This window comes from Streptopelia decaocto (genome assembly GCF_964273445.1).
Source record: "Streptopelia decaocto genome assembly, chromosome: 5".
In the NCBI taxonomy this organism is placed as follows: Eukaryota; Metazoa; Chordata; class Aves; order Columbiformes; family Columbidae; genus Streptopelia; species Streptopelia decaocto.
Window position 1 is genome coordinate 10729796 of NC_138659.1, and position 26849 is coordinate 10756644.

At 40.5% G+C, this 26849-nt stretch overlaps 1 protein-coding gene across 1 annotated transcript in view; it reads right to left on the minus strand.

Annotated features, from left to right (window-relative positions):
- The window catches only part of CACHD1 (cache domain containing 1), a 101570-nt gene that overhangs the window by 29107 nt on the left and 45614 nt on the right, over positions 1-26849 (minus strand). The window contains exons 4-8 of the mRNA XM_082052840.1: positions 17480-17586; positions 7835-7961; positions 5610-5754; positions 3832-4048; positions 588-737 (exon numbers count right to left, since the gene is read on the minus strand). Of these exons, the coding sequence (XP_081908966.1) occupies positions 588-737; positions 3832-4048; positions 5610-5754; positions 7835-7961; positions 17480-17586 (746 nt within the window). The remainder of the gene's footprint in view (positions 1-587; positions 738-3831; positions 4049-5609; positions 5755-7834; positions 7962-17479; positions 17587-26849) is intronic.

Genomic DNA, 26849 nt, shown 5'->3' on the forward strand with positions numbered 1-26849 from the left:
CGTACTATGTCTCAAATGAGTATTTAAATTTGCAGCCAAATGATACATTGCCTTCCTTGCCTAGAGTCTAGGTGCAGCTTTTAGTAACACAATACACAGCCTTCTTACTAAAAATGCTGCGTTGGAAAAGGCACAGGATGCCAAACTACTCTGTGTGTGATCTTCATATTTAACTTCGCTCCTAGGTTGGGTCCTAAGTTATCAAAGCACTTCAGATTACATTTGACGTTGGCTCATGACTGAAACAAAAGCCCTTTTGCTGCACCAGGAAACACAGGCAGTGTCAGGAAGGTTGACAGTTGCAATTGTTATCAAATTTAATTGAGTCTGGTTGCCACTAGGCAATTTAGGCAATAATACTTTATATCCTGAGCAGCTGTACTGTGATATATAAGCATATAGTGGGGGCATATAATTTCACACACCAAAGAGAGAACATCTGGATGCAGCCTCCAGATTACACCGGCCAAAATCCATTAGCGAACTGCTCCCAATAAGGCGTGGAATTACATTTGGATGAGCTCAATAAAAGAGCTGTACAACGAAAGGGAATTTTCATCCACTGGAAATACAAAAACATTTCTCACCGTTCATAAGCGCATAAGTAAGAATCATTACTGAGTTATTGAGGAAACTGTTTTCTTCATTGATGACACGTAGAGTGGCTTTTTTATCATCTTCCGAGGAATCTTTTGATGTAATCCCAGCCGAGAGATAAATTATGACCATATCGGTATCTAAAAAGAATTATATAGCGAGAGACCAGAAAGTGCATTAGATTTTTAACTCGGGGAAGTCGTGGTAAGGGCCCCTACATCTTCTTACAACTACATACTGCCAACGGCTTCATTTGTGAGATTCACAGGAATGTACGATGGATAAACACACTGCAGTTTCATGAATTACATCCTTCATTGTTAAACTTCTATTCACATTGTTTAAGAAAGATCTGTTGGATCTGGTGCCTACCAGCCACCCAGAAGCACCATGGCTTGTTTCTCCTGAGCAAACCCCACAGGCACCTTCTGGCCCGGCTGCAACCAGGCAGGAGCGTGGGAGACACTCTAAATCCACGGAGAGGGTTTAACAAAAGCGAAAAAATAAATGCAAGCTTTGTCTCCTGACCCACTGTTCTTCTCCTGTCCTGCAATTCTACAGAGCAGAGCTGCGCTGCATCTGATGGTATTTCCTACGTGAACGGTGTGTGGTGCCTTCCCAGCCGTCGCTGCTGCAGCTGGTGCTGGTGGTCACAGGACCCTACTCATCCTCCCTTCCAGAAACATCTGCCTGTGCGATCCAATCAGCCTTGCAGCAGCACAGTGGTGGGTATCCCACAAAAGCCCCTGAAAAAGACCTTTTTTCACCCACTCCCGCTGTGGTTCAGTCCCGGCCTCGCAGGGCACTCGCTGGAGGACGCAGCGGGAGGAAAAGCACCCGACGCCTTTGCGTGGCACAGGCTGGAGAATAACACTTGAGAAACGTGACGCAGCACATCGCGGTTCCTCATCGGCTCCTTTCCCAGGGAGCCGAACACGTTTTTCAAGCTGAGCATGTTCTCCACAAACGGCCTCAAAGCCTTTGAACACGTAAATTCAAATAATTGTTACACACCATCCTGTTTCATCATATTATATCTCAGTATTAAAAGTGGTTTATGCATGTAATTAAGACACTTGTAGGGATCATACAACACCATATAACCCCAAGCACACGAGGTTAGTTGGTTATACGCCATCTTTGTTGTCTCATCTGTTTTTTTTGTGGTTTTGCTGTGGGATGTTTTAGACAGGTACGAATGCTTTTACTTGTACATTTTGTCATCATACTTGAAAAGAATTTCGGCCAGATTCAGGTTTTGATACAAACAAGCTAAGAGGAGCTGTTAATTGTAGGGGAATTTCTGCCCCCCCCCCCCCCCCCCCCGCCTTTTTAAACGAGCTTTAAAGCTAGGAAAAAAAGCAAAGCCAAGTATTAATACAGCTTTGGCTGTAGTTTAAGGAAAATTGTGTTTCCTAGGCTACAGTACAGCTATTATATACTGCAGGCAAGCCTGATGCTGCAGACTAAAAGCTTTGTGAGCAGGACTAACATAAGACAGTCCTAAGTCTGCACTGGGGATCAGTGCTGAACAGGTTTTATCATTAAACAGCTGATCATCCTACGCTATTTGATAGACTACACTTCAACAGCAGAAAACGGCCCTTATATTCAGTGTATCATTACGGCACCCATCAATAGTGTGTGTGTATAATATATTCATACACTGCAATTTTTAATTTTTTTTAATATATATGCGGACACATACACACTCTACGTATTTAATCAGAGTGTTTTCAGGGAATGTTGGTACTCAGTGGCAGGAAATTCCAATGTGTTCAGCAGCACAATTCTTCCACCTCATACCAGTCATTTCCTCCTCAACTAAAGAGTTCAAATGTGAATTCGGGAGTGAGGTTGTATCTCAAAAACTTCCCTGACACACCCACACATTGTTCTCCAGGAACAGGATGTTAGAAAATTAACAGTGAAATGAATATTTTTTTCTAGGCTTATTTTTCTTTTTTTAGAAAGATAAAAAGATTATTTACACGAAAATGAGGCATGTTCTATAAACATCCTCTTCTCAAACCTAATGCATCTTGCCCTATGAATTCTGAAGTTCGCTGTATACACATTAGGTCTTCAAAATCTTTAACGCTTAGAGAAAACCTAAATCCAAAGCATTTCCCTTTTAACTTTCTGTACTTGTGCCCTAAAAATAATTGTTTGGTATGAAACCTAGTAAAAGTATGTGTTTTCACATCAATGAAGAACAACAAAACATTCTAATCCTACTACACAAACAGTACCAAACAGAAAAGATCCATAGGAGGCTGCTGCAAGACTCTACAGCTGATGTTCTTGGAATAACTACTGATGATTAATGCACCTTATTCCAGCCAGATTCAGCAGTGCTGGATTTTCTTGTTTTGATGTTTTATTTTCATCATTTTGCTAGAGGATGATAAAAACCTGCCCTTGACAAGCCATCTTTCAGCTGAGCAGTGTACAGTCAGATAAGAGCTTCACTCCATCTATAGCCTAAAGTTCAGAAGTTGGCTGAACCTTTAATATTAAAGGCATCATTTTAGAAACTGAAGGAGTCACATGAAGTAGGAGCACATCTTAGTCTTTGCAAAGCACTTTCATCCCTGGGATTTTCTTTTTCACTTTCTTCTGTTCTGAGCTGGTGAAGAATTTGCATCTGTTGGAGCAGGCACAGGACGAAGCAACGCGAATGGGTACCCCTGACCTTGGGAATGGGAAGGAGAAAGCCCATAATCCATGTACCAAAATTTAGGAGGTTATTCTAAGATGAAGGACAATTCAAGCCAGGCTAACCTCACATTGCATAAAATTTCACCCAAAATTGGTATTCTCAAAAGCCCCTTTTCCCTGAAAAGCATGGGCCACTTCCATAGGATTCCAGTTGGGTGAATTACCCACATATTTATGTTTTGGCAATAAGTCAATAACCTGGAGTAACAGCAATTGTCATTAAAAGGACACCTCTCCACACACATTTGGGAAATAAGTCAGCTATCAGGCAATCCAATCCCGCAATTCCATATTATCATTCAAAAGAAAGTCAGCAAGTGAAATAAATTAAAAGGCAATGGCCATATTCAACAGCTGCTCTTGCTGATTCCAGATCAAGTAAATGCTACTTAATAAAATAATATGCTTTTTTTTTAATATTCAAGACATTACACTCTGTCAAAGTGAGAATCTCAAGTAAGAAAACATTTGCAAGCCTCAGAAATAATCAGGATTGCACAACGAGGGACTTACTTCCTTGGAGTCTGGTGCCATTGTTTGTATTTCGGATCAACTGGAAAGCCTTTTGAAATCCCAGGGCGTGCTGCGTGGGGCTGTCAGATGACTTGATACTGCTAACGAAGGTGGACATCTTCCTTTTTGTCTCACTAGTGGCAGGAGACAGAAACGTCTTATAGCACTGATCCAGCGAGCAGGTTCTTGCTGTGTCTGCCACGGTTAACACTGAGATCTTGAAAGAGAAGAAACTATATTGGATTACCTTGCCATTTATAATTCTTTACGCACTGATATAGAAAACACAATGATAAGCCAACTGAAGAGATTCCAGGGATTTAAAATTCAATTGCTAAAAAATAAATGCTTGAGGCATAAATCCACCCAATTTGAAAAGGATTAGACTCAGACTGAAATCTCTTTTTCTTGAAATCACCATTTCTTTCTCAGATGAAGTCAGCTTTGCTCTGCTCGTATATAATAGTTAATACACAGATAACTGAAAACAAAACCAGGAGAGAGCATTTTCAGGAAAGCCTTGAGTGCCTATAGAAAAGTAGAGTGCATGCAGAAAATGAAAAAAACCCAACCTCTAAGAACTTTTCATAGGGAAAGCATTATGTTGATTTAATGCGTGAGCCAAAGTGAGCCAAATCTACCATCAATTTTTATCCTGTAAATAAGTATGGCATGTAGTGGTAACACTTGCATTAATATACACATAACATACCAGTCTTATTAAATGAGTGGCATATTTTATTATAAATTACGACTGATGCAAGACAGTCATAGAATTAAGCAGAAATTATATACCTGTATAACAGGTTTCATAACCACTGAGCTACTACTGACCAATGTCTTAAATGTATTTTCTTCATTATAGGTCTATATTAAGACAAATACTTTTGACACTTACATGAAATTACTATTAATTCTGCTAAACTATAAGCATTATTTTACAGCATCAAAACTTTCTAAAAGCACAGAAGTTTGAAGCTTTTTTCCTGTACTATTAATGAGAAGACTTAAGGCAAAGTTTATAATCCGTTGTTCTTCGCTTGATTTGACTGAAACTCTATTCCTATTAAAAACAAACAAACAAACAAGAACAAACCAACAAACCAAACAACAACAAAACCCAAACAAGCAGAAAGAACAACCAGTGTCCTACTAACAGGATTACTGAAAGGAAAGACCAAACCAGGGACTGTTTGTGGTCCTAGAGAAGCAGCTCACAGGCCTCTGGTTGTCATCCCTATTTAAAAAATCACCAGTTAAGCAACTTTCTCATTGTCAAGTAGAATACCTGTGGCAAAGCAAGAAATACAATTCAGATTTCTTGGCCCTTTGCTTTATCCTTTCCTTGCTGATATCATGGTTGTCTGGGAATCTTGCAAACATTATGTTTCAGCTCACCCCAGTATAGCAGCAGAATAAATCATTTTGATTCTCATGAGTAATGATTTTCATGGTTCTCCTAATTGCACACTGTATCATGCTGCTGAGCATCACCTAAAGTCTCTGCCAAGATAAAGGAGCCTTTAAAGATGATTCAGAAACAAGATTTTGCCTTAGATCAGTGGTTTTCACTTTTTTCCAGCCTATGGATCCCCAAATGTTTTCTCTGTAGTAATACAGGCTTCCAAAAGTGAGTTCAAGTCTTCATCACCCATTAGAGGCAGACCACAGATCTCTATGAGCTCACGGACCACAAGTTAAAAACATTGTTTTGGATGAAAACTGAAAACGCTGAGCATGGTTGAAACCAATAAAAATACTCTCTGGAGAAAGCTTACCTTATCGTGTTCATCGATGGAGCTCAGAATAACCTGAGCTGCATCTTTGGCAATCTGGAGCTGCGTCTCTGTGACTGAAGCCCCATGGTCCACAATGACAACAATGTGCTTGGACTGAGGTCGAACGGTAGAAACATAGACAGGCCTGAAAGGGAACAAAACCCAAACCACCTTCATCAGGTATATTCTAATTGCGACTGAGAGGTTTACAAGTGAAAATATTACAGGAATTTTTGCCTTTATGAAAGCTTCTACTAAGAAAGACAAGCTGAGAATCTGAACACACAGAAAAGACCCTTCACTCTCTTTCTGATTTTTTTAACCAAAATCAGGTGTTAGATCCTACTCCCTCTGTCACACCAACCACTTTCAGCTAGGAACAAACAATTTTGCTGACGCAACAGCAGCATTTGGGATTGCAGCAGCTCACATCACATTTTTGATTAAGTGTTGACAGGGGAGAAATGCCTCATGATAAATGTTGGGTGCCGGGAACCTTACACGTGCAAGTGCAATAGTGGGTATTTGCTGGTACATGACAAGTAAAAACCTGTGCAGCTGCGCGGAGTTGCGTTAGCATAGAGTGTTCGGTTTATGGTAACAAGGGAAGGTTTCTGGCCAAGAAAGGGTTTTCTCTTGGTGCTTTGGGATGCATTTCATGAGTATCATGCTCCACAGCCCCTCGGTACTGCGCAGTTTCAAAACCCGGGGCCGATCTGCGTTAACTCTGGTGAAGTCTCTTGGTGCTGCCATGTGTCTCTTTGTGCTAACATCAAAAACAACTATTTTCAGTGAAGCAGAAATCCAGTTCAATATTGTGAGAGACGTGTGAAAGGTTTCGCAAGCTCTCATGCCAAGGTTTCAACCTGGAACCAATTAGGAAGAGCTTCAGCATGGAGGAAGAACTAAAAAAAAGACAAGACTCTCAAAGTTGTTTAGAATCAAGTCTGAGTTTTGGGATCTAAATTTTACTGTATCAAAGGCAGCCAGAGTAATCTTATTAAGGAAACACAGAAGATTTTAGACAAGGCACTGCAATAAACAACTGGCACAAATCAGTTCTTAATTGTAAAACAGCCTGCAGCTCTACACTGGTATTAATACCTGGAACTTAAATAGGGCCTTTGATCTTCAAAGCACTTAAGTATTAACTGATTAACCCATCCAAACTACGCTGTGAAGTAAATACTAGCAAAAAGATATCCCTTATTTAGCTACGGAGAAACTGTGACCAAGACTAAGTGAAATTTGGGTGAAATCATCAATGGTTCTAGAGTCAAAATTGTGATCAAGCCTGGGGTACCCCTGGTGCTCACATCTTCAGGCCACACCTTTCCAAGACCACAGAAAATTTAATCAAGCACAGACATTTCAAGCTTTGATGACACATAGAAGATAATGTCTGTAAACATTCGATTACTCAACAGGGACAGGTAACCAAAACACTTTTTAGTCTCTGTACACTCGGCTACGTAGAAACATACCTGGATGTGCTGATAGTTCCTCTGCATAGATTAATTAACTGGTACAATTAGTTAATATGCGACTAGAGATACTAAAGCCACTGCACCTCCTCAGAAGATTCCACCCTTGACTCTTGATCAGTCCCATAATATTGACAGCAAAGGCCACGGAAAAAGTTCTGCACTGCAACTGCTCTATGCCTACAGAATAGGAATATTCCCCCGGGCAGGAGAACCACGTCACCATTTGATCCTTTTTTCTAGTTTTCTTAGTAGAAAGTTTCCACTACTGTTGCTTCCCTATTATCCACAATGTGCCACTGGAACCTCAACTGGAGATTGGAGAAATGCTCCTACCTGTGCCCTCGCCAGTGTCTCAACCTTCCTCCTCTCCCCAAAGCAATCCACATCCAAACCCGCACAACACAGCTTCCCTGCTTTATTAACAGGGGTCAAGTATGAGCCAAACACAAGACAAATTTTGCCTATAGGCTGACCTACAATTCACAACTTACTGCTATTTACAGCTTATTTGATTTGGGAGAGGTAAGGAACTTGTACATGATTTTATTTTACATCAAAGTTTCTTAGAAGTGAAAACTGGCACTTTAAAAAACAAACCTAAGAAAACCCAAGGGACCCCATTAAAAGTTACCGGTGAATGTTGTCGTCTTGGCAAAGCATAATCCTGTAATTAAATCAGTGCTTGTGGAACCCAATTTTAGTGCTTTGCCCACTAAATCGTAAGGAAACAAATCGTACCTGCTGCGGTGTTCATAGCTGCCTTTGCACCGGAACTTGTGGGCTGGGAAAACGGTGAAAATGCCTTCTTCCGAGCTGAAATACTGCCACTTAATTCCTGGATTAGACTTCAGATTATCAGCAAGAACTGAAGGTTGGAGAGAAAAATGAAAAAGTAGAGTTACAAAGGGAGGTCAAGCTTGGAGGTAGGTTTATTGTCTCATAGGTGGCTGGAGAAGAATAACTTGGGTCGCAACATCAACTACAAGTAGCTCTATTTGAGGACTGATAGAGCTTCACATCTGATTTGCAAACAGTTAAAGGCCCTGGAAGCTTAACACTGGACTTGATAGATTTTGTTTAATAAATTATGACAATTCCTGAATCTCTGAAGTATAACTGGGGCCCAAGAGGCCAAGGCAGGAGCAAAGAAGGAAGAGATTAAAGCAATTATATACAGTACATATACATACATACATTTACAACACATTGTCCACGTAGTTTTCATAAAGAAAAAACCCTAATGTTAAAAAAAATCATGTGTTCTTTATACTGATGTAACTCCAAAATATTAAATAAATTTGCTGCCTACAGCTCTGTAACCCAATCTGTTAATATTGCCCATGCTGACATCTGCTTAAAAATGTCTACATGAACATTTAGCAAAAAACAGTTCTACACACAAATGTGGGTCAAGAAAAAACTCACAGTATAGAAATAGTTGAAAAGGTTTAAAAAAAAAAAAAAAAGGGAGACTCTTTCTTTTTGTTCATCATGCCCTCCTGTTTGCATGAGGGTAGATGGGTACAGCTTCCACTCCTGCGACTCAAGAATTTCCCCATGTTTCTCATTATCCCTGTGCCTTAATTACAAGGCTGTGAGGCCCTCCTGTTAGGAGAAACAGCCACTTTTCAGGAAAAAAATAGTGTCTTTCTTCAAAGGGTTCCACAGTGGTCACGCTCTGCAAGCGCTACCTGGTGGGTGGTGGCTCCATGCTGGTCCCACCCACCTCACTGTGAGCATCTCCACCACGTTCCCGTGTTCAAGATCAGAAAATTCAGAAAGAATGATAATAACAGCTCTTAGCATATATCACAACATTCCTCCAAGTCCCCTCTCTGGTAGGTAATTATTAGTAACTCGTTGCATGGACAAAAAGTGAAGAATAAAAAGATAAATGGCACGTTCCTGAGTCGTGTGGTCAAGCAGGAGCTAAGCTCAGAAAACAAGTACAGGGTATAGAACTCAAACCCTCCTGTAGTTTATAGGCCATAATAATTCTCTTTAAAAAATGCTTACTTTCCTATTAAAATAATCTTCAAGGAAGCACTACTTAACACTAACAATAAAAGTCTTTCAAAAGCTCAGTGATATTAACAAAACTGAGCACATTTGTAAAAACACAGAACGGGACCAAAACTTGCAACCAAGTAATGCAGCTACCCCAGGGCCGAGACGCTCTGTACTAATAACTTAAAGATATTTAATACACCAAGCTGAACCAGAGCGAACAGATATTACAGAAATCTTGAGCACTCAGAGCCCAGGTGGGGACAATCGTGTTTGACTCACCCGAGCTTAAAATACATTTTAAAAAAACCCAACCAACCAAATAAATATAAGTACTTAATTGTCATTTCTCCTCTTATGTTCACTGACTATCAAACTGGGCAGCCCTGGTAGAGGGCAGCTCTGATTTACAGCGCTTTACCTTGTGCTGAGCATCTACTTTTGGCATTTCCCCCAGGACTGACGCTGAAAATCGGCCAGTTTCATCTCCCCAATCTCCGCCACTATCTGATACACCAATATTTGGGTTGGAAATCACTACAAGGCACATTTCAAACCTCAGCCAGGCATTCTATGACAAAATACCCACATAGAGTATCGTTTAAGTTCAACATCCTCAACAGTTTAGCACTTTCTCAAGTTTCCCAAACTGGCTGCAGCCGCGATGGTCTCTCCACACTCAGCTCAGCACAACCACCCTGTAAAAACCACTGTCTTGGCGTTTTTTCCCCCCACTTTTTGCCACATTTTTTTTATATTTCCACGGTGCCTAGAAGCCCCAGCAGAAGTCCTGGTTGCACTGTGCTGGACTCCAGACAAAGATGCAGCTTTGCACAATTGTGGCTTCGAAGAATTTGGTGCCTCAGTAGACTAAGGAAAAGAACAAGACACGAAATGGTTGACAATGGTTTTCCCAGTGCATTAATGACCAGAACTACACTCTGCTCACACCACTCACTTTCTCATCCTTCTCCAAAAAAACACAAATCCAACCCCAAAGATGCCAAACCTTGTTTCTCTCTCTCCCCTGTGCACAGATAAAACCAACCTGGTGATGCTCTTGGGAACGGGAATCTTTTTTTCTCAGGAATTTTTGCACTTTCAAAGAAACCACCCATAATCTTGCAATACAAAGTTAAATAAATATCCGAATATTTTTTGTTCCACTCAAGTTCCCTTTAAATTTCTCTCAAGTCCTTGTTTTGGTTTTAAACCTGACATGATACTAGTTTAGCAGTGTCGTTTCTGATCTGTACGAAGAGCAGGTTTCTTGGGTCACAGACAATGGTTTCTGTGTAGCAAGGACACCAAACCATGTGAAATTTTAATATTGCCAAATTTAGGCACCATGGAAAAGTTAGGTAATAAAAAGTTGTAATTAAAACCAAAATAAACATAAGCCACACAGAGTTCCTAGCTTTTCTAGCCAGGACTAGCAGAAGTTCCTCTCCTCGCCCTCCTCCAAAGCGGCCATCCTCTTTTCCTCTCCAGAATCTTGCCTGGGAAAACCCAGTTTTATTTCTGAACTCATGGAGGGTTTGGCAGAGATGGGGCAGCTCCCACGTGGGAGCACCTTGCACGGCCACGGCTGTGGGAATCCAGGACAGTATTTGATAAACCTTTATGAAGCTGCAAAGAAAAGCTTGGAAAAAATTCCTTTAAAAGCATCCAAACCTCAGAAGAAAAAAAAAAATCATAATTATGTAAAAAAAATTTTTTTAAACAAGACTGTCTTTCAGCAGCATATGAAAATCACCGTCCATTTGTCCGTAATACAAAAAACTTAGAAAACGCTAATACAATTACACTTTAACATAAATAAGGCCATCGCAAACCACGCACATCTGAATTACAGCTTCATGGGAACAGGACTGCGCTGCCTTGCAGGGAGAGAGAAGAGAATATCAAGCATTTAAATCCTTTTTTTTTTATGTCTAGACACCGGGATTTCATAGTTCTGGGGGTGAAGCATAGAAGCTGTTTTGCTCTGTATAAAGAGGCTCTATTTCTCATATTTAAGTTTTTGTTGTTGGTTACAGAACTTGAAAAAAAAAACAAATGTGATTTCAAATCAGACAAGTGAGCACTCGGGTAAAGCCCAGATGAAATAACTTGTCCAGTTCAATTTCACCAACAGCATTAAAGAAGCTCATAATTAAAAGTATTTCCTTTTTAGTCATGGCTATATTAAACTTCTCATTCTCACAAGGCCGTGATTTGTATTTATTTTCCATGTTTAAAAGTTTGTTTTCCCCACAAAACCATTGGTTTCGTACCTCAGTCTCACTCCTCACAGCCTCGGTGACTCTCTCTCCTTTTCCTCCTTTGCACAAAGCTGTGCTCATGTTTTCCTTCAGCTAATATGTCACCTCAACAACACCCTCCCTAAACACTACCAATTTTATCCTAACTTTTTAGGGGTTTTTTTAAACTTTTTTCTTTTTCCTATGACCACAGCAGATAAGCCATGGCTGAAAAATACATACTTTTTCTCTTTAAGTGCAATTTTATTTTCCATCCACTAAAGCTGTGAGAACACCCTGCAGATATTTCTTCGATTCTTAGTCCCAGCTCTTCTTTAGCCAAACCTCACTTACCCCAAACTTCCCACGTCCCCAGTCGCTCGCCTGTACTTTATTCTCACCTCCTTCTTCCAGCAGAGCAGCCTCTGGACAGGTTACACAATCGGAACACACCAACAAAAACATACCGTAAGGCAAGTTGTCTGTCTAGCTTATAGCTAAAGGCCAAACTCATCAAAATTCCACCCTTGGCAGCAGAAATGTGTGCAGGGCATCGCACTGGTACTCACTTTCTAGGCATCCGTATGCTTGGCCAAGATCTGTGCTTCCTATTTTAACTCAAAAGCAATTTACTTCTCATTTTCTGGTCAGGTTCAAATCATTTTTGTAAGTGTAAGACGGTCCCCATCTCCCTGTTCTAACATAAATTACAAAGTTCTTTCTACTACTGAGTACATGTAAAGATTTTGCTTTTCTAAAATGAGCATCGCCACTAAATACAGACCCAGCCTCAGTATCATGGTGCTTGGAGGAAGCCAAGAATCCAAGTCTTACAAAAGCCGAAATTTTAGTGGAATCCCTTAATTCCAGACACAGACTGGGGACACAAACAGCCACCTGGGAGCTGCCTGTGAGCTGGCATCGCCTTGTCACCCCGAAACCTCCGGCCCCTCCACTTCCGGTGACCCCAAATTCTGCTGCAGACAGAAAAAGTTGGAAAGTGGTAACATGAGAGTGTTTGAAATGATCGTTCTCTCTAATTATAAGTATCTCACAAGGCAAAAAGGACTTTTAGAAAGAATGCCCTATGTGACAGAGTTTATAAAACTTCAAAGGGAATGCGATATGATAACACTTAGCACTTCTAGATACCACTTTACATCTTCAAAGCACAGTCAAATCATTAACTAATTAATCTTCAAAGAACAGCACAAACAGTCAGTGGGAAAAAAAGAGGAACTACTGAACATAATTGCTCATTATAAAAGCACTTCTTACAGTCATCTTTAGCATTACATTTATTGAGCTGCAGACCTCATGGTTCTCACCCTCTCAAAAAAACCCCAAGTTGAATTTTCTGTGCAACACGCACACTGCAGTTCTTCTCTCACAAGTACCCCGTTAAAAATAATCATCATGAAGATACCTCGGTGTCCCTCAGAAACAACAGCCAAAAGTGAGCATGTTTATTTTACAAATAAAGCCATTCTCTCACCCACCAGACCTACAAATCTGATCCAGGATCTTCTGAGTCCAACTGCATTCTGGCTCACGTGTTTTCTCCAGAAATAAAAGGCTCTGTGGCTCGAACCCAATTAAAATTCTACTGATGGCACGAGCCAGGCCGGAGCCCAGCTGGCTCCTTGGGAGCTCCTTTGACTCTGAAGGGCAAAGAACTAAAAAAACGTTTCATTTTAGGGAATGAACCCAGCTTCCTTGATTAAAAGGATTTGAAGGGGACCTATTAACCCATCTGCTCAAATATCTCCCAACTACTTTAACTTAGCCGAACTAGCAGTTTAAAGCACAGCAATGTAAGGAACATGACCAAGGCACTCCACATTTTAAACAATCAACACCTCACATCAGGCAGAGACAAAATTTACTGAGCAACTTGGTACCATCTCTGTATATTTTGCTGGTGAGGAGCTTTCTGCTCAAGCTGCCTGACTTGAAACAGATATTTTGGCACTTTGAAGGATGAAAATAAGAAAGATTTAGAGGTTCCTTATTTATTAAAAGGAAAAAAAAAAAAGGAATCTTGATAATATAATGCACTGGCTCTGGGTAAGATTTTGTTGTCTAATAAATAAAGGGCTGTTCACGCAGGCGAGGACAGATCTCTTAATCTAACTAACTGAAGTGTGTGATTCTGTCTAAAGAATAAAGTCTTACCTATTTTGTTGTAATGGCTAAAAGTAATCCAAAAAGGAAAACTGAAGCAAAACCTTTTAAAGACATTAAAAAAAAGTCGCCCGGTATCAATGAAAAAAAAGCCAACCAAAAACCAGCAAACCATTTTCTTAAGGGCTGAGAAAAGAGTAGTACATCTATTTCTTCTTCCTTCCCCAAGATTACTGTTTATTTTCTCTTTATATTATAAAAATGCATAAAACACTGGAAAAAATAAAAAGCATTGTTTATTTTTGAAAGTTTCAGGAGCAAATTCCATCCCCGTCCAACACCTACAACTAACCACTCCAACCCCACTTTCTTACACTGCACGGGCCAAGATTAACATTCAAAGAATTGAGATGGAGGCTGAATGTAGTCTAGTTTAAATTTAGGCTTTGCTGAGAGCTTTTTATAGGCTGCATTATTTAAACTGCAAAATTTATGCAGGAAAATAGAGACACTTACAGGAATTTTGTTTTGCATTAAGAATGAATTGATCAGGCCCTTTTTGAAGACAACGTGGTTGATGGACAGGCCAGGCTGGTTTTGGAACTGTGGCTGAACCAAAGAAGCAGCTTCTGGGCTGGAGGAGCAGAGGGATTTCAAACCCTGTCCCAGGGAGGCTGATGCTCTCCAGGTCCTTCCATCACGTTGCATCCAGTGGGAAAGGTGGTGCAACATGATTTTTGGGAAGCCGTGGCTTCCCATCCTGCCTTTGAGTCTAAACGAGTAAGGCAGGACAGGAAAAACCCCATCAAAACACTCAGATGTACCAACAACTCTCAGGTTTTTAGGGCAGAAAAATAATTCAGTCTGAGGTAAGAGTCTGAATCTAAAATGCAACAGATCTTCCTCACGAGCTCTACGTGAGGACACTTACAAAAGAAGTAAGAAAAACATGAGATTAGGTACGCTTTTTTCTTGTTTGATGTTTATCCTCTTGGAAAGGTGGTTTTAATTTAGAGTGATGAATACACACACATAGATTTATTCAAAACCAGCTCTTTCGCAAAGTGTCGTGTCCTACGTGTATCTCCTAAGGTGAGCAGTTTCACAGAACTAGGTCACTGCAGAAATAAGAAAAAAAAAAAAAAAAAGAGTTTTGAGAGACAGATGACAAGGAAGTTTTTTAAAAAAACTATTTGTAACCCTACAGCCATTTGGAGAGCTGTAAACTGCAGGGGCACTGCCGGCACTCTGTCCTGACCAAAACTCTGTTTATATCCCCAGCTCGTCTCATGCCAACTATTGTCTTAAACCACAAATTCGTTTGGGCAGAGGCCGCCTTTTTGGCACAAACGGTCATGCCCACGACTACATAAGCAAGTGCTCCAGATAGCACCAACACAATACCCTCCATCCGCAAAACAAACACCAACCTCCTGCCCCTGAGCCTTCCCACAGCCAGTTTATTCCAAAATCCAAATATTTCCACAGCAATAGATGGATGCTGCTTTGGACGTGGGCAATGCCCGGCTCCCCGTCAGCATTATTTTGGCCTCAACCCCTCCTGAAGCCACAGCTGTGTCCTGTCCTGGGGCCAGGCTGGTGGAGCTCACGCGGTTCAGATGTTCTCAGCTGAGTACCAGGGAAGGGGAGGTGGGAACTGTCAACTCATAGACTTTCCAACACCTTCACATAAGGAGTTCAGGATAGAATCCTAGAATCACAGCATCTTTTCAGTTAGAAGAGACCCTCAGGGTCACCAAGTACAGCCCTTATATAACTCTAGCACTAACCCATGGCCCTTAGAACCTCGTCTAAATGCCTTTTAAACCCCTCCAGGGATGGTGACTCCACCACTGCCCTGGGCAGCCTGTTCCAATGCCCGACAGTCCTTTCTGGGAAGAATTTTTTCCTAATATCCAATCTAAACCTCCCCTGGTGCAACTTGAGGCCGTTTCCTCTTGTCCTATCACTTGTTACTTGGACTAAGGCTGCTCCTTGCAGCTCCCCTACAGAAAACCCAATTTCTCATTTCATGAGGTGTTTGCTGACTATCAGCTTTTGTTTCTTAAATAAACCAGTTTCCACCTCATTGTTCTGCATCAATCCAGTCCTTCCATTCTATTATTTCTCTCTCCCAGGCATTTTCTCCCTAATAACAAACCTCCCCCCAAGGCTGTGTTTCTGAGAGCTGCAGACAGAAAGCTGGAGGAGCGTCTGCTGTCAATAAATGCTGAGCAGCTCCCTGTTCTCACAGTCACTCCAATTCCCTCTTCTCCTCCGCTGCCCTTTCGTGCCAGTGCCCGTGTTTGAAGATGCTCCTTTCATTAGGCAGCTTTCAAGCCGGAGGGAAGAGGAGACGCTCAAGTCTCACTGGCGAGCCAGGGCAGCAAGAGGCTTGAACACGCACTCGCTTTGTATCTGCGAGAATTTAAACCAGAAATTTAAAAAATGTTTAAGGGAAACTACAGCTTATATGTTTTCCACTGCTTAAGAAGAAGGAATATTTCTTTAATACTGTTTTTTACATCCATCTTCTGCAGTAGAATGGGTTTTTTACTCAATAAAAAACATTAAGTCATTCATTCAATGCTTTGCTTTTATAACAGTGCATGACAACTTGCTTTCAAAAATTATTTTGATTAATCAACAACCACGTGTGATTTTAAACATGAGTTGAATACAAATAAGTTGTTTGCTCATTTTTTTTGTGTTTGTTTGTTTTAATAAAGAGAGAGTTTATGAGTAAAACAAAACCCAGAAAAATCAGAATAAGTGAACAAAGACTATCTTGAGGATGGAAAACAACACAAATTACAATGATGGGACGCACGTCAGGAAATCAGCTGGTCTGGGCAGCACCTGCGTTCAAGATGTGGTACCAGAAATGCGATGGAAAGGAACCTACGGGGACCGTTCCTTTTGCTTTTTACTTTGTCTTTTTAGATTCCATTAAGACAGCAATTAAGCAGACACAGTGCAAAGCTGTAAGAAGGGACACAGTAAGAGAGGCTAGACAAAAATTTGAGGTTCTTTCATCTTATTTGTCGCAAGATCTGCAAATGCTTGGTGCATGGTGAAGGTGGAATATGGGGTCTGCCCCGTATTCAGTCAACTATTTTATTCCAAAAGACATGAGAATTAAAATAAAACCCCACACTCTCTCAAGTCTGCACCACTTGTCAAAATACAAACAAACAAAAAACAAACACCAAACCAAAACCACACAACAAAATCCAAAATTTATGCTAAATGAAATTCACAGCCAAAACCTACACGGTTCTCTAATGTAGAGCACTAAGGCATCAAAAAAAGTTGAAAAGATGGAACAGTTGGACAAAACTATGACTAAAAACCCTGAAATCCATGTATTAATTCAAGTTGACCAGGATGCAAAAAGAGAAAACCTTGCTGCACTGGAGGATCAAAAGCTGAATTTTTGAGGGATAAGTCCTGTGTATTTTGGTTCTGAGCGTATTTCCAGCTCCTTAAGTGTGTCAAGCAAATGCACTGACTGTCAAGATGGAAATGCCCTGACGAGGCAAAGAAAGGAAATATTTTAGGATGTCCTTATACTTTGTAGTTTCTGCCTATCGCTGCAAACACAGCCTCACATTAGCTGAACTCGGCTAGGAAGATCAGAGAAACTTCTTTACGCGGCCCCTTCAGCGCTGCCACGACTGACGGCAAAGCAGACAGCACGAGCAAGGAAAGTGTCTTGGGAGAAAAAAAAAGAAATATAAAGTGCATAAACCACAACAAAATTATCCATGGTAGGCTGAAATAAAGTCTTCATGACATTTCTGTAAAGTACTTAGACTGAGGGCATTACTTTAGGTATCATCTTTCAATCATGAAATCTCAAATTAAGAACAGTGTGACAGTTTCAAGGAGAAATAAAAGCGTGTTGCTATGGCAATCAATGGTAATTCTCTATGCCAAGGAAATGTTAAAGTCTGATGGAAAAAAAACCCCTACAACAGAGGAAAAAAACCAAAACTGTACTACTTACCAGAATTTAAGTCACGTCCAGGATTGAAGGCTCTGCTATTGACAGTGGTAGACAGTCTATCGCAGCTAATAGTCCTAGAAACGTTGGTGTTAAAATTTCCATCAAATCTGAAATGACAACAACAGAATTAGCAATCTAACATCGTCTATTAAATCTGCACAGCATTTGGAAATGCATCTTTTTGAAGGTTCAATGGAAAATAATTATTTTGGAAACTCATTATACATATTTTAAGGGTCTGGGCAACATTGTGACACCCAAAACTAGGGGGGATAAGCTTTATGTCTATGGAAAAAGATCTAATAGAGCAATTGTAAACCTGTTTTCTGTACCAAAACTTGAGGATTAACATTCCAAAGAGCGAAAGGAACTTGACAGTCTGAAGTTATGTTACATTTTGGTTAGGTTAAATAAATCAATTACATTCATAGTTCTAATGCAAAAAAAAAAATATTCTAGTGCATAGTTCTAATGACTATATAATGAAACCAATGCGTTAACAAAATTTAAATAAAAGCAGTTTTAAAGGGATACAAATAACTTAAAACACTTCTGAAGCTTTCAAGGACTCAAATGCAGATTTGTATCACGTAGGTCAGTTTTTGCTAATGTTTTTCTGACTTTGAACATTTTGATGACATTCGACTTACGGCATGACTATTCTAGTACTTAAAAAAAACCAACTCTTTACTTCCTATCAAAGAATTTTTCTATCATCAATCCTATTCCTAAGAAATGACAGAAAACTGCAAGTGAGGTCTGCATAACATCCCATTCTGGGTGAAAAGCCTTAACCAGCCTTTCTGGCACTAAAACTGATGGGAAACAAGTCTTGGAGAGAAACTGGGCACAGAAGGGGTTTGTTCAACACTGTCAAGGCTAAAACAGCAAATTACACAAACAAGATACATCAAAAGACACCAAGCAACTTAATATTAATGGTGCATCAATCACTGGCTTATATCTGTACATCACTCACCCAGTGCCATTTGAATGCTTTCCATTTACCTCAACGCACATGTATATTATATATTCTTAATTTAGTTTCTTACTGTCAACTGCACTTAATTGCTTAAACTGCTGTTACATTTTTGCATACACATACGTATTCGTACACAAATATACGCTATCACACAGCGGAGGCCTGAAATATTGCATGCAACAGTTGTTCTGGTTGAGGATTTTAATTGAGAAATTGCAATCCAGCAAAGTGCAACTACTTCAGATGTGGTGCCCACTAAGAATGGGAAGAGACCAGTTTTCTGGTTGTGTCACTCCAGTGCGTTTGCTGGTAGGGCTGGGGTTTGTAGACACAAACAGACAATAAACAATGTGCTTCCAAATCATCCTCTTAAAACAACAATTAGCAGAAACAAAACCCACAGACACATGGAACTGGTTACCACAAGGAAATCTCCAGTTCTGACTACAGGAAGCAAGTTTCTTAAGCAAACCAAAACTCTCCTAATCCAATATATTTTCTTTCAGCCCAATTCAAAATAATTTCATTCTACAGGGAGCTGTAGCTACCCTGAGTCAGACAGGTGCAGGATTTCGCACAGAATCATTTTGGTTGGAAAAGATCATGGAGTCCAACCATAATTTGCTGAGAGCCTCCATCTCTCAGGTTATGGGATCTTCACAGGCGGGACACAGTGAAAAAGAACTAAGAAAAAGCAAAATATTTGTTAGCAGGCTCAGGATCACCACCTCTGCAGGAGACTGGATCCACTTTCGGAAATTTTAGTGTTACAAAACCAGACAAATTCTCCTGGGGGGAGTTTAGGTGTCATTTCCTGAGAACTTACTATTAAACTCCTTAATGATTTTCTGAATCACAAGTAAGTAAAACAGTCTTTTATACAAATGCATAACAAAACCTCAGACACTGACTTCTTTAGTCTTAACATCAGACTAAGTGTTATGATTCCTGCAGAGTCACAAGAAGTCTCATTTTACAGAGCTGGAGCTCAGACTAAAGGCTCCATTTGAAGAAGCTCTAATAAAACTATTTTTTTTAATACGTAAAAAGTGATCATTATTGATTACTAAATATCTTCAATGCCACGTAGAAATATCAATGAAAACAACGTCTCCTTAAACTGGCATGCTTTAAAATTAGTTTTATCTATATCCATAAAGAATACACACATCTTTAACTGTCTTATTCTTAAAGATGAGACTACCAGGCAACAGAGTTACTAAGGCAGCAGCATTTTTTTGATCCCTTCTCAAACATAGACTTCAGGAAGAAAAAAAAGGAGTCATGTATATATGGGAAATAATTAACTGCCCTGCAAACTCTTTAAAATTACGTAGAATAAATGCAGTTTAAACATAGCTTTATCAATTTTGTTCATTGTTTTTAATATAGATCTATAAATACTGGGGGAAAAATACATTTTTAAGTTGCATTTTTATAGTAGATTTGCAAAGGTACCTGGATAGTGCAAGTTTTTGCATCCAGGAGTCCCAGAGCAGTCTGTACACAAATCCTTTCTCTTACCTCTTTACAAATATTTTACATACCTCAGTCTTTTGACACAGTTGGGTGACCGTATGTAAATACATACGTATAACTCCACTCGCTCTCCTCCATCCCCACCTAACTCATGTAATTGTGAATTTGGTTGTCACCGAAGAAATATCTTTAATTGTGGCAGGTTCTCAACACATCCAAACCCCCTCAGTGATGAGCAAAATGAAAACTACAGTGGGAACAAGAACAGGCAACACAACTCCTTGCTCTGTACAAGGTCCTGGGGTTCCTCACTGGATGCAGATGTTGGTGCTTTGGCATTTTATCCAGAACAGCATCATCATCAGTGCTCCGTCAGAGCTGCTGGTTTGATTCCAGACTTGGCATGGGACCAAGAGCTTTTGATGATCTTCTGCATCATTCACATTCTTCGTGGCAAGGAAGAGAGAGAGAAAAACGGATGGACAGGCAGACAGAACGGCCTCTTCTCCTCTTGCTCAGAGCCCAACCCATCAGGTTGGAAGACGAAGTAGAGATGCTATGGCAGACCCAAAAGCGGCCAAGCCATGACCATGTGGAGCTCTACGTGGGCTCAGCCACTCTGCTGGGAGCTGCTGCTTGGAATCATTGGCAACCTGCTCTGAAAACTCCCCAAAGTCGTCTCCACTGAGGAAAAGACTCGACGCTTTGCAGGAACGCAGATCTCGGATCAAGACTGTGGCTTTCCCTATCCCCATTAAAATGTAACTGCCTCAAAAAACTACAGCTCCTACCAACCAAGCAAAAATGTTGTTGATTTTTTTGTTGGCTAAAGAATCTTAAGACTAAGATTGATTGATAAAGGTTGCGTTTCACAAAAAGCATGTTTATCTTTGAGCAAAACCAGATGGAGAAGAGCTAGCAGCTACGAATTAAGCATCTCCACGCTAAAGAAATATTTCCGAGGAATACTCAAGAACAAACTCTTAGGAAAAGATAACGACTTTTCAGGATGTTAGCTAATTGTCCCAGTGCTCCCATCACAATCTATTAGTGATGGCAACAGGATACCTTGTTAGCAACTGACATTATTCATGTCTCAGAACACAGGCAGTCAATGCTGGGGTTTAATTCAAAATCATATGGAATATTCCTCTCAATTTTATTTTATGCCGAAAGTCATCGCTCATACTTACCCAAAGTGAGACGTGCACCCTGACACGCAGTTCTCGCACTGCCCAAACTACTCACTTTAAATTACCCAGCGGAAAGGTTTTATGTATCTTGATTCAAAATGTTGAGTGCATTGCTACGTCACTTCTTCATACACACAAAGCTGCCAAGCTGAATGTCAGGTCTCTTGGTCATGACAGATATTAACAGGGCGTTTCGGGCAGAAGAACACCAGGCCCAATTCTGGCATGCCTTCCATAAAGGCAAAAATAAAGTTATTATTCTTACCCACCACGAGTGCTCCTGCAGCCCCAACTGATTGCCACAGGGATCAGTGTTTCTGCCATAAACGCCCCATTCACATCGCTCTTTTTACTGGAGCATGTCAAAGGACTTCAAATGCAAAAATCAACAAAGCACCTCGGCTTTTCTCAGCAAGCAAGTATTATGTTACCCATCAGGCAAATGAAGACATAGGTGCCTAAATCATTTGCAGTAGAGCTGGGAAAGGAAAGAAAGAAATTCCTGCAGCCCAGTCAGTCCTCCTCCTTTTGCTACAGCACACAAGTAGCAAAAAGAGAATACAGTTAATGGGAAAGAGATATAAATACAATATGCAGAAGAAGAATTGTTTTAAACCCCATAAATTAAAGACCAGCCCTCAGACAGACCTGTCATCTCCAGACTGGGCTATGTGGGATACCTACTGCAGATCGCTCTTCAAGAGCAGTTTGCCTTAAAACTGACTTTTGACACCTTGCAATGGAGTGTATTTTTAAAGCGTGACTGGTTCCACAATATAAGGACCTCGAGACAAGACCAGCTCCCATCGCAAATGAATATGATCAAAAACAACAATACCAGAAAATGGGCAAAGGCAGCACTGTGGCAAATTTATATTACAACATTTGTGATCATTCTAATTACAGTGGAAAATTTTCCATCTGCTTCTTTTGGGTGCCTCTAAGTTATTTCAATTCCGAATGCACTATTAAGCTATTCGCCAATATTCAACAATAAAAGCTAAAGCTTCAACACTGCCATGTGGCATTTACGCTAAATGCTTATGTTCTTGGCTGTAATTGCTGGTTTTACTTTTACTATTATGTATTTACACCTTGCACATTTCCCACGCAAGTTTCAAACTGTACAAATGTTCCCACCACTTGCTTTGGAAGAAGTTAAAAAAAAAAAAAAAAATCAAAAACATTAATAATTTAAGATTTGCAGTAAAGCATTGATCACCACCCTTTCTCTGCACAAAGAAGACTTAATTTTTCCCACTGTCTCCCACTTTTGTTGGCAGCACGACTAATGAACAAGGTGGACAATATCAACGATGTCCGACTGAGGTCTCCCTGGAGATTCAGCCCAAAATGTCATCACACCAACACTTGGGAAGTCCAAAATAACAATAAAAAAACAACAAAACCTGTTCTTAGATGTGATTAGCTTTTTTTCTTACTTAAATGAGAGCAAAAGACATTGGCTGAAATTCAGTTTCAAGACAGGCCCCCTCACCTCATTCCCTTCCCTGCCTCTCTCCAAAAAAGCTTTTCCTTCTGGATTCACTTTAATGAACAACCGATCGAAGCTGCATCCCGAGGGAGCAAACAGAGCCGCGACTCCCACTTTGATCTCCTCCCCATGGAGAAACGCGCTCCCTGCCTTGCTTGCAAGATGTTCACTTGATTGACGTCGGCTCTGATGTGCAAACCGCTTTGAACTTCAGACATTAAATTCCCATCGGGCCACGCTCATTTTTATTCTCCTTCAACAGGATTTACAAGCAGGAGATCAGCAAGTGTAGAAGATAAAATAAATTTGCAGGGGCTTTGAATCTTACATCAAAACAGCACTCAAGTGAGTTCCAATTGGATTTTGTTCGGCCTGAATTTACAGTGTAAATCAACGTCTTTTGTACAGTTTCAGTTTAGGGAAAAATGAGGGAGCTGCAGATAAAAACGACACTTGAGCAGCTACCAAGGGGTTCTCATTGTTTTTAGACTCATTTATTTCCCTCCCTTTCCACCCATACAAATTTAAAGCTCATTTTAGTATGCAAATGGAATTACATAACTTCATTGAAAATTCATCACTTCCTTTGAAATTCACATCTAGGCATGTTTTCTTGATTGTGAGGCAAGATTTTCACTCATACTTTACATACTTCCCACTGCATCTAAACAGACTGCTGGAAAACGACGATTTCATGAATAAATTCAACAGGAAAAGCAGCTGATGATTCAGTTAACCAGTTTCTTCTGGGAAGTTATTCCAGTTATTTCAACTACTGCTTGAAAAAGACTAAGCAGACGCGCTCTTGGGTGTAAAGATGTAAAAACTGGAAGGAGGATTGCAACCCAGCAACACAAACTATTCCAAAACCCACCTTTTCATGATGAACTTGGCCACATTCATGAAGTAAAATGTTCAAGAGAGCAATTTCCTAAATACCTGCTACGGTTTATGGACACGACAAGGTCACGCCAAGACGAGCACTATGCACGCTCCCTACGTTTTCAGAAACCCATGTGCATTACCATAGTCTGATTCTCTGCAAGAACAGCAAATATACATCTAAATTTCCTTTAGTTTGGCCCACCCACCCCTCCTGTTCAAGTGCAGCTCTGCCGATACTGCAGCAACTGAAGGAACTGGATGGGATTCCCGTTATCTCCCACTTAACTGCTCCGGAGAGGGAAGATAAACACCGAAAGAGCTGCGATAAAACTGAACCGCGTTAGCAAATATTTAACCATCTGTTTAAAAGAGAAAAAAACAGACCACTTCTGAAGGTGGTATCACAGTCAGGGAGTAAATGATTTTCAAAAATAGGTTTGTAAATTCACTTAGTCAAACAGCGCCTATTAATGTTTGTAACGCAACACTGCCAAGTAGTATGTTTTACCAACAAATATTTCTCCATCCTGTCTCCTTTCACAAATTTAGATAAATGCATTCCCTAAGCTCTTATCAGCATAGTAAATAAAGAAGAAAAATACATTTCCAGCCACACTGAAAGAGATATTCCAGCAGCAGAAGCAGGAGCACTAATGAAGGCAGCTGCGTGTTTCCTCACAAATTCATCTGATTAAGAAGCTATAGCCTCTTTTTTGGTGATCTTACTGCAGATGCGCAGGGATTTCTATGTCCAGAAACCACTGGAGTGCACTCCATGGCACCTGCTCTGTGAGGTACACTTTCCACCGTGCCTTCACTTGTACTTGTGTGAACATAACTTTAACCTGGCAAAACTGGAACTATATAAAGCCACTTTCCTACAAGAGCCAGCCATCCTCAATCACAGCTTCTCCCAAAAAAAGGCATCTTGAACACTCAAGCATTACACATATTATCAGACTTACCCTTTCTTTTTGCATGGCAAGAGTGTGATTTTCTTTCATCTGCAAATATTCACTATAAAACACCTAATTGATCTGCCTGCTGCCATCCAGTCCGACACTATTTTTACAGAGAAAGCTTTTCAGGTTGTCAGTCACGAGTCAGATCACTTGCAGGCCTGCAAAGTTACAACCCCCCACAAATCTAATTCTTCCAAACCCGTTTCCCAAAACTCGTTTCTTAAGTCCCTATTTAGACACTTTTCACAATGGACACGTATCCCGTAAGTTCCCAGTGAAGGTGCAGGGAAGCTGCAGGTGCTCAGTACTTTTGATAAATAACCACTGTTTATTCTTTCTCTTCCCTCTTGCTGACACTCTCCTATAGCCCCATCCGCACCCCATGCACATCAAGCCATTTCAAGAAATCCTAATGACCTACCCAGGGCTTTCTTGGGAATGAGGCATCTCAGGCATGACAAACAGGAGACACCATCTTGTACACAAAGGTATTTAACCTCTTAAGAAGGAAAATGCTTTTAACTAAAACATTGTCTTGTAAATAGCCACCCAATTCAATCGTGACAGGGAATGTCTGCATGAAATCTGTTTCTCATGTTTTTTTCAACAGCTTTTATTAGCGAGAAAACACAATGACTTTTCCAGCAGGGGTTTCTTCAAGGATGAGAAGGTACATAACACTTGACATCCATTTTCCTTATCTCCCATCAGTTTACCCATCCGTTTGGCTCAGAGCCCACAGCTCTTTATCCATATTAACTGTGTCTGGTTGGAGTGATGCCCTTGGCAGCTGCTCTGGGAAAGGAGCAGGGTCCTGTGTCCAACCCCATGGACACAGATATCGCCCAGATCCATCTACACAAGCACATGCTTAAACACTCTGCTAAACCAGATGAGCCAAGAGTATGATTACATGTTGAATTAAGGCCCAATGGAAAAATCCCTGGCCAAAACCGCTCAATAGCCACTAACTGCACTGCTTCATCGAGCCGGTTTTGCACGTTCTGATTTATTTATTTTCATCGCTTTCCAAAGCAAGGTAGTTCCACTGCACAAACCTGCCTTGGTGGGGGGAACAAACACACGATTACTGGTACTTACCCCAGTTAGGCTGGTGTATGTTGGGTACAATACTGCAACTGAAAGCACGGTCAGGCTGTTAATTTTAATGCGGAATTAGTCACTATGGGCTGGAATCACAGTCACATGGAAAGTTACTCATTTGGGCTCTTCACTGTAAAAGCCAACACCATACAACGGCAATCAATATAGTTTTCCTTGTCATATCTCACCACTCAACTAAAAGAGCAATTCAAATGCCAAGTTAATTTTACATCCCAGTTGGTGCTTTGCTAGTCCTATTTTGTATTGTTTATAGTCACCAGGTGTGGTATTCTCACAGTTTATCTTGACCAACACGGCAAACTGTCTTCCAAGCCAATGCTCAGAGTTTCACGATAAATACAAGCAAATACAAGGCCCCACATGGATCCTTTTCCAAATGCTAACAACAAATATAAACTAAATAGATACCAAGCCATCAAAAAACCCTCAGAATAAATCTTCTCTCTCCACAATAGTTCATTACTTCTACTTTACATTGATGGTGCAAATACTTTCCCACATAATTTTTCCAAAACAAACCCAAACTCGCTCATTCCTAAAGCAGCATCACTAACCTAGACAGGGGTGTAAAGGCTGACGGAGGAATTGTCTGACAATATGCAGTACCCCCAGATTTACAAACGCCATCATGCATTTAGAGGCTGAACACCACATCATAAACAACCTTAAATATTGGGGGACATGCCTTTAAATCTACCTTAAAAATACAGCCTGAAGATACTGCGCTTCTGACACTGCTCTTGCACCAAATGTTTACTCAAGTAAGGAGGCCACATGATGAAATACCTCCCTACACCAAGAAAAAGAACACACAGAGTTAGGCAGTTGGAACACAAATATTTCACAGCCCTCCCAGAAGAAAAACCATAGCCCTAAGGACACACGCATTTTCAGTTACAATTTAAAGCAAAGTATTTCCAGAAAACAGCAAATAGTACAGACAACTCTGTGTCTTTTTCAATGTGATCTCTTCTACAGCAGCAGCTAATAAATGTTCTAAAGCAAGCTATTCTAATTACTGTTGCTCTAACTCCAGGACACTTCTGCCCAACACTAAGACACATCTTTTAAACACTGAGGATAAGCTGTCACCAGCAAAACCACACCTAACTTAACCCCTCACTGGTGCAGACCTCTTCACAGCCAGACCAAGTTAGTCCAAAATTAAAGGTAGAAGCAAGTAAATCAATAGTCTTCAAAATACAATCAAAATATCCAGGAGGGAGATACTTGTGTCTATGTTTTACAA